The sequence below is a fragment of the Cygnus olor genome, chromosome 5, assembly GCF_009769625.2.
Source record: "Cygnus olor isolate bCygOlo1 chromosome 5, bCygOlo1.pri.v2, whole genome shotgun sequence".
In the NCBI taxonomy this organism is placed as follows: domain Eukaryota; kingdom Metazoa; phylum Chordata; class Aves; order Anseriformes; family Anatidae; genus Cygnus; species Cygnus olor.
In genome coordinates, this window is record NC_049173.1 from 25340698 (window position 1) to 25354296 (window position 13599).

A 13599-nucleotide genomic window follows, 5' to 3' on the forward strand; every position below is an offset into this window, starting at 1 on the left:
TACTAATCTCATTTCTTCAGTGGTTTATCCAAGCACATGGTTTGTCAAAGCTGAAACAGTGAAGTTATTTCTTACAACGGACTAACATGGTTAGCATGCAACTCCTTTAAAATCCATCCAGATATTTTTTCCCCACACAATTCACATGAATTTACAAAATCATGAACTTTTCCTAGATCTGCAGCTGTAATATCAGATGTGCACTGATATAGAATGTCACCTTTTGCAATTGTCATGTATTATTACATTAGATATTTCAGACAACTTTGACAGCCTTCTTCCAGAAGAATATCACTTATGACAATTGGGGTTGGAGGCAGACAAGGCAAGAAATTGTTACCCTGCCCTGTGAAAATCTGCTTTCAAATATTTCTAGTTTCATTCTTGAGCCTTTTAGCAAATCAGCAACTGACACATATTTACTAAAATATCAACATCGAAAACATTTGCATGAACACACACTAGGCCTGCCACAAAGCTCACTGACTTTTTATAGAATCAATGGCCTGGGTTGAAAAGGACCTTAAAGATCATCTAGTTTCAACCCCCCTGCTCTGGGCAGGGTTGCCAACCACTAGAGCAGGCTTCCCGGAGCCGCATCCAGCCTGGCTTTGAATGCCGCCAGGGATGGGGCATCCAAATTTTAATATGCTTTTAACAAAGAAATCTCTAATCAGAAGTATTGATTTTATTGAAATAATGCAAATATAATTTCCTTAAGTAAGGCAGTTTCATAGGTAAGGTAAGTGCCAAATAGAACCATCTAGAGAGGTGTTTTGAGCTACAGTAATATAGAAGACAGTTAACAAAATATAGCCAACTCCATAATTAATACAATAATCTAGGAATTCCCTTGTCCAAGTTTAGTACTAATTGACTTAGCCACTGATATGCTACCAAGTACCTGTCTATAAGGTCTCTGAAAATATGCATAAAGAGTAAGAAATTCATGTAGTTTTTATAACATTAGAATGCAAACTAATGTCATACATTTAAAAAAAAACATAACATTAGCACTGAAAAAAATGTTCACAAACTTGCAAGACAGTTTAATGTACATTGTGAGTTAAAAAGAAAACTGCTAAAAACAGTGGAGGCTGTTGAAAATATTGAAATCATTCATTCGGTTATCATTGTTTACAGGCAGTGGAGTCAAAGGCTAACACATTGTATATAATTAATACCAACCTGTAATAAATTTGTTTGCTCCATATAACACAGGCCCATAAGATAATACATTTCAGCAGCCTCAAATGCATTATGTAGGATTTTTGCTGAGGTCATCTGAAGCTCTATAGCTTGTTTAAAACTTTCCACAGCATCCTGCAATACAGATAATACTAATAGTTACAAAGCACTTAACTGAAATCTGCAAGACTTGTTAGCCATTTTCAATTATTTTTAAAAGGTTTTCTTAGTCTGAAACATTAAGGTAAAAATGACTACTAGAGTGTTACTTGCTGCTGCATTTAGACATTCTCTTGATCTCTGAACTGTTCATATAAACAACTGACTAGAAAAATGGACATATTTTTGAGCATGATTTATATATAACAAAGTAGCTATTGTACATGATCTAGAGATGACAGTAGAAATGAAATGTATGCTGTTTAGGGGCATAATTATAACTATTTATTGATTTTCCTTGAAATGTCACTTTTATTTTTTCTCTCTTCTCAGGAAGAAAATATACCTCTTGGAGTATGATGATAATGAAGTACTTGTTGCAGGTTTCTTTTGTAAATAATAATAATAACAACAACAAACAGTTATGCAAAATACATATTTATTCCATAGACAACTTGCATAAACTTATTACTGATAAAGATATATACCAAAATCCTGAATTGAAGAAACTTAGGTGAACAACCTCTCAGAATACTGCCCAGATCTATGAGACATGGTAAGAATTTATGCTTTTTTTTAATAATTCTTTGTCTTAAAGGAGAGAATAAGGAAAACTACCAGGAAATTAAGATCAGTTCAAGATAAACTATTCCTTTGTCTTTAAGGATTATGAAGGGACAATAGCTGAAAGTTTAAATATTAAGAATAGTAAAACAATTATAACATTTTTCTTGAAAAATGAAAAAAAGAAAGTGTTTGTTCAGAAAAATCAGCCTGAAATACCAGTAGTTATAGGGGTGTCTGCAAATACTGTGGCTGCTCACTTAAATGGTCATCAATGTAGTGGATGTTTTAGACAAAACAGATCTGCATTTACTGCTATTTTAAAATCCTTTTATTCTATTCCTACAGTTAAAAAAAAATACTCTTATTTCAAGAAAAAAAAAAAAAGCTGTAGATATCAGAACTCACATATGATTCTAAAGGCACAGCTGATTCTCAGAGCAGTATAACCTGAAGTCTGATCATTTTCCCATATCAGGAGAATTATGTAATACCTTTCCAAAAGAGGTGGCAGTCCTCACCTCTGAGAGCAGTACTCTGAGAAATCAGGGAAGGACTGTAATAAACATCCTCTTAACCATGACTACTAAAATGGTTTTGATCGGATGATACTAATGATTGCTGTCTTTGACTTAGCATTCATAGCATTCTTAGCATAGACAGCAGAACTATTAATGTTGTGTTATGGCTTGAAATGAACATAACTCACAAGCCTAACACAAAAAAAAGTTGAGTGAGCCAAGAGGTTTTATCTGGTACAAGCCCAGGGAGCAGGAGTATAATTTCTGCACAGTGTACACCTGATGTTCATTTAAAAAGATGCTGCAAAAATGAAACTATAAGGAAATAGAAGGATCGTGCATGTCAAATACAGAACTCAATGGATAAGGTAGATTTGATGTTTTCTTGATCTACCTGTTGCTTCCTGCTGTTGTGTTTAGGGAAAAAGGACTCTGTACATTTTGTAAAAATAAATAGGACTGTACAAGAAGAAATAGCCTATCCATACTGCCAATTTCAACAACTCTGCAGGCATCAAGCATTGGCTAACTGCACGAGTCAGAGGAGTGACAGCATTGGTTAAATTCTATGAGATATGAATATTCACAAAGTTGAGAATACACCTGCAACTATATATTATATATTAGTTCACATACATTAAATTTTTGTACAACATTTTATTAGACACAAAATGCCAGACATAATTCTGTTTTATTTCACAAGAAACAAAATTATGACATACAATCAACCTTAATCTATATAACTGAATCTATAAAATTTTCAATTAAAATGTGTTAAAATTAAAATTGCCTAATTTATGCTGAACTATTAGTGCCGCTGTTGTTGAAAAATTTTACCCAGATCTTCTTATAATTTAAGCAGTGAAGTACTACAAAGATTTATTATTATACTAGGAGATTTGATAAAATATTAAAAGAATTAACAAAAAAAATTGTTTGGCATATATATATATATATAAATATATATAACGTAAACATTTCTAACCTTTGTTTTCTCAGCTTTCATTTGTATTTTTCCTAGAAGAACAAACATTGAAGGCTCAGGCTGAGTTGCTGTAGCTCTGCATAAGCTCTCTATGGCTTTATTGTGATTTTGACAAAATGACTGAATGAGTGCTTGCTGAACGGGCTGAGACTTAAAGGATTCTGGAAGAAAACAACCATGAAAAGTGATCATCTCTTCTACTTCAACATATATTTCTACAGTATAAGATACCTTTAAATGATATGTAAACTTCAAAATGCTATTAAAATATTTTACGTTTCAAAGCTTGTTTTATCAGCCATAAAAATAGAAACAAACTAAATTCCATATAAAAGTCTGAACTTGAACAGTTAATTATCCATGAATGTAGTTCAATGGCTAAATACCCATAAACATTTACCTTCCTTGCCCCACATCTAAGAAGGAGATGCTATGTGGGATTATCACCATATGTTTGCTTTGTTTTTATATGGTTATACTCTGTGTACCCAATCTTGGTCACTGCCAGAGACAGGAAATTCATCTCATGTGGTATAACTATCCATATGGACTCACAAAGAGCTTCACAATGCACTGAACACTGCTGTTTTATGCTGAGCACATAACAAGGAACTACTATACTGCAACATTTTTACTGCTCAAATGTGTTGGGAAGGTTCAGTCCTAGAGATATCTGATATTTTGTTAGGGACTATATAAGCACAGGACAGAATCCCTACTCATTTTTCCTTTAAAGCAGAAGTTACTAATATTGAAAGGAAGAAATAAATTAAAAAAAACCTCAAAATATATAGAAAATTCAAAAAACACAGGTTGTAATCAGGCAATAATGTATACCATTATTATATTTAAATACCCTATATTTTAGCTGATTTTTGGTAATTAACCTATTTGTGTGCTTGTGTGCCCAAACTTAAAAAGAAGAAAAAACATTTCCTTGCTTACAGACCCTTGCTATGATTCACATTGACATTTACCTTCATCTATTTCTGCAAGTTGGTGAATACACAAACTTGCCAGCTCATATTTCTTCAACTCCATTAAATACTGTCCCCTGTAAGGAAATATTCATTGGATGCAATTAATAAAACTCTTTTCAATTATTTCTTTCAAATTGCAAATGCTGCTGCAATTTTTCATTAATCTAAAAAGAGAAAAAGGAAAAACAATGCCTTCCAATAAAAACATCCATTTTTTCTTCTTTTTTCCATCAGAAGTATCTCTCCAATTCTTAAATTTTTCTCTAACATGAAAGCACCAAGAAATTATATGCTTACTTCTCTCCAGACTGTGTGAATTACAAAAACATATTTCCTTTGTATTTCACAGATAGCAGTCCTTATTATTTTAAGACCTGTGACAGTAAGCTTAATATTGTTTCTAACATCCATCACAAACTAATATCTGATATTCTGTTTTCAAAGATTTTTTTTGCCTCTCAGATCTCCCTGTCAGTCTAAGAGTTACTGCTAGCCAAACCACCCTCCGAGAGACCAAATGAGCAAACCCACTCTTAAAACTGGGAAAACACAGCATTATTGACTGGAACATAGTAACCAATTCTCCTAATACACCTAAGGAGTAATATCCCAACATTTCATTCTTAGTTATGGCTTTTCAGGGGAGAAAACAGCTTTATCTAGTAATTTTATCTTTTAGTCTTGGTAAAGGTCAGTACTTCTCACTGAGAGAAAGATGGGGAAGAAAAATAATTCAAAATTAAATTGGCCTGGACTTAGTCCTTCACATTCCTTGTGTTATATGGATTCTGCAGACAAATCAGTGAAAGGCCCATTCACTTGGGAAAAACATTTAAAATGATTATTTTTTTTTTTTAAGTTCAGACTTTCTGTATTGTCATTGCACCTCTCTACATCTTTTTTCCCCAGAAACTATATGCACCTCAATGAGCAATATCCTGTATATGAAGGTCCCTCTCTCCAAACTAGAGATTATACTATACAGATATAAAGTTCCTAAGGCTTGAAAAATGTTATGAATATACAATTTTTAACCTACTGAGAGCAAGTTTTGAATGTTATAAGGTATCTACCAACAGCATTCTGCATCAGAAATTTTTTAAGAGTAAGATACAAGCGAAGACCTCAACTAATCACTTTTGTACCTTAATATCCTCAGTTGTGACTTATTTGGATAAAGATGAATGGCTCGATTCATATCTTTCACAGCATTTGATAAATTATGAATCTGTAATTTAAAAAGAAACAACAATTTAACTCTTAATACAAACACAATTTGGAGACTATTATTTCCATAAATGTGGTTCTACAGGCTGCAATGCCTCATGAGGCGCATATGCCCTCTACACAGGAACTCAACACTTTTTTTTTATTAAAAAGTCTGAAACATGCGACCTACAAATATCCATACTCTCCCACAGGGCAGATTCTAACAGCAGATAGTTTCTTTACTTTTCCAAAATCCAAATGAGATTCTGGACTACTGGGAAGGAGATTAAGTCATGAGATCCACATGCACATATGTCCTTATTAATCTTCACTGCTGTCATGAATTTGCATTTATTTTTCAAGTGTCCATGCCTGTGGTCCCATTCATTGTTCTTCAGATGTGGAGGAGAAAGTAGATCATTGCAATGAAGATCCCAAGGACTGATCCATCCAGATTGGTAGCTGCTAACTGGAACAGTCATCAAAAACTACCATTGATGGAATGCATGTATTGATTTTAATTTAGCTGCTCTACATATTTCAGATACTGGGGGAAAAGCAAACAAACAAACAAAAACACTACAGAAGCAACCTAGCATTAGTGGATGACCTCCTATTGTAACTATCAGCTATCCGACACAACTTCTTAAAGGCGTAATCAGTCCACTTTGATGGACTCTGAGTTAAAAGTCATTTCCTTTAGTGGGAGAAAATTAACAGTGTAAGCAATTTCCCAAAACATTTTGCAAACTAAGCACTGTGAGAAACAGTTGTTTCAGTTCTGCCAATGACAGTCTACATAAACTGTCACACTGAAGACCATATTCCTCGTACTCCTGAGAGGATCTCAAAAAGCAACTGTTAGCAGAAACTATTCTCAGATCCTATGCAGATGTAAAATACTTTGCTTCATGGGAAATTAAAATATTTAAAACATCCCACTCCCATTTGTAGTGAAAAAAATGAATTTCCAGAAAAGTGAAAATTCTCAAGAACATTCTGAATTAGTATTTCAAAATCTGTGGGTTTTTGATATCAAAAGTATATTTTATTAAAGCCTAGATCAGATGCACACTGATATAGGGACAATCAAATGAACCTTGAAATATTTTATGTCATTGCGTCACATTCCAACAGTATTTTATAATAATTGAAGTGTATATAATTCTATTATGGTGATGAGGACCACTTGAAGTATATAGCTATAAACAGGTTCTAACATCTGTACAATACCAAGCCATAAATATTAAAATGCTTGCAACAACCACAAATATAAATAAAGCTGTATTAAGTAGCCAACAAAAATGAAAGGAGCATATTACCTTATGATATGCTTGTGCTCTACATAAATAGGCTCGAACATTGAGAGGATCAATTTTAATTGCATTAGTAAACTGTCGAATAGCTTCATGGTATTGATCCAGATGCAACAGCAGTATCAAACCAATATTTAGGTAAGCAAAGATGACAGAGCTAAAAATAGATTTTTTTCCTTTTGTTATTGCAGGAAATGTGTCATTATATACATCCCACAACTTATACAGTTGTACACAACTTACACAGTATACTTATATATCTCCTTTTATGACATTTACAAGAGTCTATTTTGTGACCACACTGAGCATAACAGTAATTTACAGCTGAGGAGAAAACTCTTTAAAAAACACCATCTCAGTACCTTGGGATGCACACTAGAGGCTTTCTGATCACCAAAACCACCACTTCAAATGAGAAAAAAATGGTGACAAGTTTCTTTGTCATGGAACAGACTAGGAATAGACCTAGCTGTTAGTTTTATATATAATGAATACACCAAGAAATACTGAATTCTTCAACACTAAAAACACATTTTGGTTTTAAAAGATTCTGATAAAGCATACATATTTTCCATCTAGCCTGCTCCCTTACTTTCTGGCATTTCACTTGGCTAGCAACTAGGGAGATCCAAGTTTCCAGGATCTGCAATATCTTGTGCAGCCCTCTCTCTTGTATACTGTTTCTAGGCAAGTTCTAGACTTCCTATAGCAGAGACAAGAAAAAGGAAGAGCTGAGGAGTTTTTACATCTGCCACAGATTGGAATAGAAGCCTTTGCTCAAGGCAAGACTGTTGAGGTTGCCTGAGGCCGAAGGAGAAGTCATTATCTTTAAAGGATGTATAACTACTTCAGCTATCTGGAATAGGAAGCTTTTTGCATATTGCAAAACTACTTACAAGGTAGGGCTGCTACAAATATAGTCTGTTTACAAAGTATTTCTAAGTGGTAGGAAGAAACGCAGTTCACAAGAACCATATCAGTTTCCACCACTAACCATAAAGGATCACTAGCCACTTTATTTTGTGCTGTTGGCTTCTGTTTTTTGTTTCTTTTAATTTTATTTCAGGGACACTATCTACTGTCATCTGTTAAACAAAACATTGTGACATTTTCTCTGGGGGAAAAAAAAAAAGGGTGTGTGTGTGCCTGCACTGTAAAAAGATTCCTTCCCAAAAAACTAATGAAATTATTATGGCATGAATGCTTAGCTTTAACTAGGACTTCAATTTCATCTTTTGTCTGCCAAACCTTAATTTATTTTCCAAGTGTATATAAGGTGAAATAAAATGTAATTTTGAAATTAACTTAATAATTATTTTTATTATTTTCTTACTGCAATAAATGGGGCAAAAGATATTATAAGACATTATGGCTTTGTTTGTTTTAATTTCAGTGTATTTGCTGAATAAGCAGTTCTGGTTCCACTTTCCTTTATTAGTACTTTTATGCACCCAGGTAAAGTCAGAATATAAACAAAATATATTAAAATTTTCGAGTTCAATTACCTATTCAAAGCTATAACGCTTTCAAAGTCACAGATTGCAAGTGACCATTGACACTGCTTTGAGTAAATGATCCCACGATGAAGAAAAGAACAGAAATTTTCCTGAGTGTCATTGATGAGTACTGTAGGAAAGGGAGAATAAATATCAACAGTTCAAATACTCATATATATTTCTGTTACTCCACGCAACTTATTTGCAGTTTACTTTTTACTCTAGCTTTCTTAGAGATTTATAGAATATCATAGATAAACAAAAACATAACATATTAGATCATAATACAAATGGTTTAATTTGGCATCAAATATCTTCAAGACATATAATTCTCAGTTAACCCAATCAAATTGTTAAAAATGTAGCAGAAAAAGCTTTAGGAAGTAGAAGGAAAATAGCTAAGCAGTAGCAACAACAGAAAGAGTTGATGTCTAATAGCAAACTTAATAGAAATAAATGAAAAGGAACAAATTTTTAGCAAACACTGAAGGACAACCATACATTTCAATATTCGCTACAGGAAACAACTGCACTATACTACAGTATAGTAATTACTGGCAAATGTTCATTTCTCTTTTTAACAACAAACACATACACCTTTAAAATAAACAATACCAGAAACACTGAAGTCCTGCAGAGCTCCTTTTGGATCAACCTGTTGTAGAATGCAACCTCTATAGTAGAATGCTTGCCAACAAGATGGGTCTAGACGAATTGCCGCTGCTAAGTCTCATATTGCATTTCTATATTGCCGCTGTTTAGCATACGTTCTTCCTCGATATAGCCTAACAAGAAAGACAGTTTCTCTTTAAATATGATTTCTCTTAGAAAATTATACCTCAGTCATATTTTGAAGTCATAAATTATTACTTAGAAAATTAACAGGTTGAGTCAAGTTAATACGAAGCATACTTTCATTGTTTATGCCATGCAAACTTGAAGAAATTATTTAGGGAAAAAATGTTTAAGAATAGAATAAGCATTCACTTTTATTTCTCAGTTTAATAAAGCAAATCTGAAAGAACAACAACCTATAGTCCTACAACCTATACCATATAGGCAGATCATTGCATTGCACTTCCATAAATCAAGCTCAATATAATAGAGCACTGTATCAGCTTTGAGCATCACAGAGTTGAAAGGGACTCTCTCCGAGTTCCAGAGTCTATTGGTACAGCATTTTCTATATGGAAAACACTAGATTTTGTCAAATCTGATGTAACAGAAAAGAAATAAAACTGACTTCATTACTATTAAATTTTTTTGAAAACATTCATTCTATTCTTCAAAATTTCTTTCAAACAGATAAGTTTACAGAATCAGTTCCTATTATTTTCCACTAATCCTCAATGAAATTCCAGACTCTAACAATATAAACAAAATAAATCAAAGGCATAACTGGAAAAGTGTGAATAGATGGCAATGGCTGTAAAAAATATTTTATCAATGCAAAATATAATATATAAAACATTTATTTATATTACTAAAGATAGCTTTCACATATCAAGTGAGTCTTATGTCACATCCTACTTCCTTGTATAAAGAATTATCATGCAAACTATATACTGTTCATTTTTAAATCTAACACAGTGAGTTCCTCAAGAATTTAAATCACATGCCTAACTCTCCACAAACACAAGGCAGTGACACTAATCATACTCACTAGGACTATTCACAGAGCCCACTCATCCACCTTTGAACCCCAAAGTAAGTTGACATCAGGAAGCCAACTGCAGCTTCACATTGCTTCAAGATTTTATTTTAAAATCAGAGTTTTAAGAAGCATCTGTGAACTACTTTAGTAGCTCAAGCAACCTAATGTCATTAGAAAGCTTTGCATAATTCTAAGGCTCCCTGTGATAAAGAAGATTGATTGACAGGTAAAAGATGCACATAGGAGAGTCCTTCACTAGCCCTTTCTATTCAGTTTGGTTAGAACAAGACATCTAAACTTAGGTGTTTATTTGTTGATGTCTACAACATATGTTAGCTGTTAGATATTTTCATTATAGATGAAGATCTAGCGAACATAATCCAAGGCGATGAGAGCAATTCAGCTCATTCAAAAATGCATACACTTATTGGTTTCACAGCTGTATAGCTCTCCAGGCTTTACAGAAGTGTCCAGATGTAATAGATTCCAGATAGAATCAATATGCATGTATTGGCTAGATTGCCCTTGGTGATAATGGCAGTTCAGACTTCTACATCCCAAGCAGACAACATGCTTACATCTAAATTCAGGTATTATAATCTGGTATTTAATCCTCATATTTTACTTTTATTTTACAGATTATATTATAAAAAGAATATGATTTTTTGCAGGAATTATATTAAAAATAGTCACATTTTCTAGTGGCAAAATCATTTTAAAAAATCAGCCTTTGTAAGTCAAAACTCAAAATCATTGTTATAATTCAAAAATAAAGATGTTTCTTATTCATACGTTCTTTTTTTTTTTTTTTTTTTTCTTCACAGAATACATCAATTCGGCATAATGCTAAAACTAGAAGTGTCAAGACAACCAAAGGAATTAGGCATAGAACTATGCAATCCTTAAGGACATTCTTCACTTTGAGCATGTATTTAAATACAGCACTTTACAGCAAAGCACACACACACACGTGCTTAAGTCCAACTAACTCTATATTTGCATTACTCCAGTAGAATTTGAGCACATGGTTCTGTGCATAGCTAAATTAAGGTCTAGGGACTAATCCAAAGTCATTAAAGCAATACAAAGATTCCCCAATGAATATCATGGCCTAGAAGTCTGATTCTATTTCTATTATACGCCTCTTTGGAAATGCAATTGCTTTATTATTGTTTAATGCGTAGTTAGTCTTTTACATATTAATATTATTTTAATAATCCACTTAAAATTCAAATACTTCTGTCAAACTATATACTATACCTTGCCTGAGCATTGCTAGGGTCTTCCCTGATCACAGCTGTAAAATCCTGAATAGCTGCAGTCAAAACTGAACAGTCAAAGAAATATATTCCATGTTTCATAAATGCATCTGTTCTTTTTGGGTTATACTGAAAACACTATAACGAAAAAAAAATAATTAGTTGATGTTATTCCTCAGTCTTAATATTCCTAATGATTAAAAGCCTTAACCAAGCATAAAAAAGAATGTTAGTTTATTCTCAGGTTTTCTTTTTTATTCTCTTGTCCTTTAGTGTCTATTGTCATTTTCATTAACTGCGGAGTGAAATACAAAAGCAGTGACACAACGTTATCAGTGCCTGATAATTTGTAGACATTCAGTAATTTATTGAATTACCTGGCAGGAGTAACATAAATCACATATTTATTTCTATGACACTGATTTGTTTAAACATTATTTATTTAAAAGGATATTTGTTCTCCAAGCTATTTTCCAGATATACCCAAATAGAATTCACTTTTAAAGTTATACAAAATTACTACATTGTTGTAACAATACAAAGAAGTTAACTTACTTTGGCATAATCATCCATGGCCAATAATAATTGATTTTCTTCAAAATACATCTCAGCTCTCCTGAAATAAATGTCATCATCTGTTGGGCAGTATTGTATTGCAGAACCATAATTGATGATTGCCAATGTATTATCACCCTGTTTTCTGTAAATTTCAGCCTTTGACAGGTATGTATCTGAAACAACCCCCCAAAACATAAAAGGCACTATTTAATTTAGCAGCCCAAAACAATGTCATCTCCTCCTTACAAGGTAGTTAATACAGGCAGTAGAAATAAAACAGTGGATTATACAGAAGGTTAGGAAGTCCATTTTTAATCTGAGCAACAGAGCTCAAAAGTTTACAGCTGCAGTTGTGTGCTCAGTCCTGAGCCCACGCAGCTGTAAAATGATAGTTCTTGTAGGATTTGCAGCTCTTTGCTCTCAGTAGAGCTCGGTAGAAATGGCCCATCAAGCCATTTGAGCGTAGGCCTGTTGACCACAAACAAATATAAAAAGAGATTTAGTTTAAATGGACCAATACAATATTTGTCCCACTGTACCAAATCTGGTTGGGATGTAGCTAACATTCCTCATAACAGCCCATACGGTGCTGTGTTTTGGATTTGGGGCTAAAATAGTGTTGATAACACAGCAACTGGCTGTTACTGAACAGTGCTTGCACAATGTCAAGGCTTTCTGTTCCCCATCACAGCCCACCACCACCTCCCCAACAAATAAGCTGGGGGTGGGCAAAAAGTTGTGAGGGGACACAGCTGGGACTGTGGCACAACTAACTTAAGTTGGACAAAGGGATATTCCATACTGTATAATGTCATGCTCAGCAATAAAAATATGAAGTTAAAGGAGGAAGGAAACATGATGGTTGTCTTCAAAAGTGGCCATCACACAAAGTCTGGCTGGGCATTGCTCTGATTTTGAGAAGTGGTGAGTGATTGCCTTTACTTCCTATGTATCTGTCCTCTTTACATGTTAAACTGTATCTCTGCCTATGAGTTTTCTCACTTTTGATGTTCCCATTTTCTCCGCTGTCCTGTGGCGTGCAGGGTAAAGAAGCAAGAGAACAGTTGTGTGGGCACTTAGCTGCAGGCTGGAGTCAAGCCACTACACTCACACATCACCAATGGATAAACATTTCCCAGCATCTCCTAACAAATTTCTAGTGAAGATCAGGAAAAAGACCCAAAGACAAAATTGTAATATATTACAGAAACAGAACATCAGATGTCAACATCACCAGTTATCTTTTAAGCCTTCACACAATCAAATAATAGAAAACTTCCAAATGATCATCAGATGTAGGATGTTCCCATTTTCATGTTCTGTAGCAGGCTACACACACAACACAGAATATGACAAAACAGAGGAGCCTCCAGTAGACAGTGACAATTTGATGAAGGAGTAAAATAGTTCCTCCTGGTCCCTGATCAAGCAAGCCTGACCTGTGATCAGTTAGATCAGTTAAAACCAGAGCATAAGCAAAGGACTTGAATAAGCAAAGGAAAAAAAACATGCTCCCTGGTCCTTACAGGTAGCTAGCCAAAGTCCTGATTAATGCATAACAGACGTCATGCAAAAACAGCAAGTCCCTCTCTTCCAATATACTAATGAATCTGACAACCAGAGACCAGTATGAACTTAAATCTGTCTCCAGGAATATTGTTATAAAATTCCTTTAATATTATCGAGCTCTATTTTAAGCTCCTTGGCTCC

General features: G+C 33.8%; 1 protein-coding gene across 1 annotated transcript in view; it reads right to left on the bottom strand.

Annotated features, from left to right (window-relative positions):
• TTC6 (tetratricopeptide repeat domain 6) overlaps positions 1 to 13599 on the bottom strand; it is a 63372-nt gene that overhangs the window by 16674 nt on the left and 33099 nt on the right. The window contains exons 14-22 of the mRNA XM_040557943.1: positions 11887 to 12062; positions 11328 to 11469; positions 9034 to 9138; positions 8428 to 8548; positions 6929 to 7079; positions 5543 to 5625; positions 4395 to 4471; positions 3418 to 3578; positions 1189 to 1323 (exon numbers count right to left, since the gene is read on the bottom strand). Of these exons, the coding sequence (XP_040413877.1) occupies positions 1189 to 1323; positions 3418 to 3578; positions 4395 to 4471; positions 5543 to 5625; positions 6929 to 7079; positions 8428 to 8548; positions 9034 to 9138; positions 11328 to 11469; positions 11887 to 12062 (1151 nt within the window). The remainder of the gene's footprint in view (positions 1 to 1188; positions 1324 to 3417; positions 3579 to 4394; positions 4472 to 5542; positions 5626 to 6928; positions 7080 to 8427; positions 8549 to 9033; positions 9139 to 11327; positions 11470 to 11886; positions 12063 to 13599) is intronic.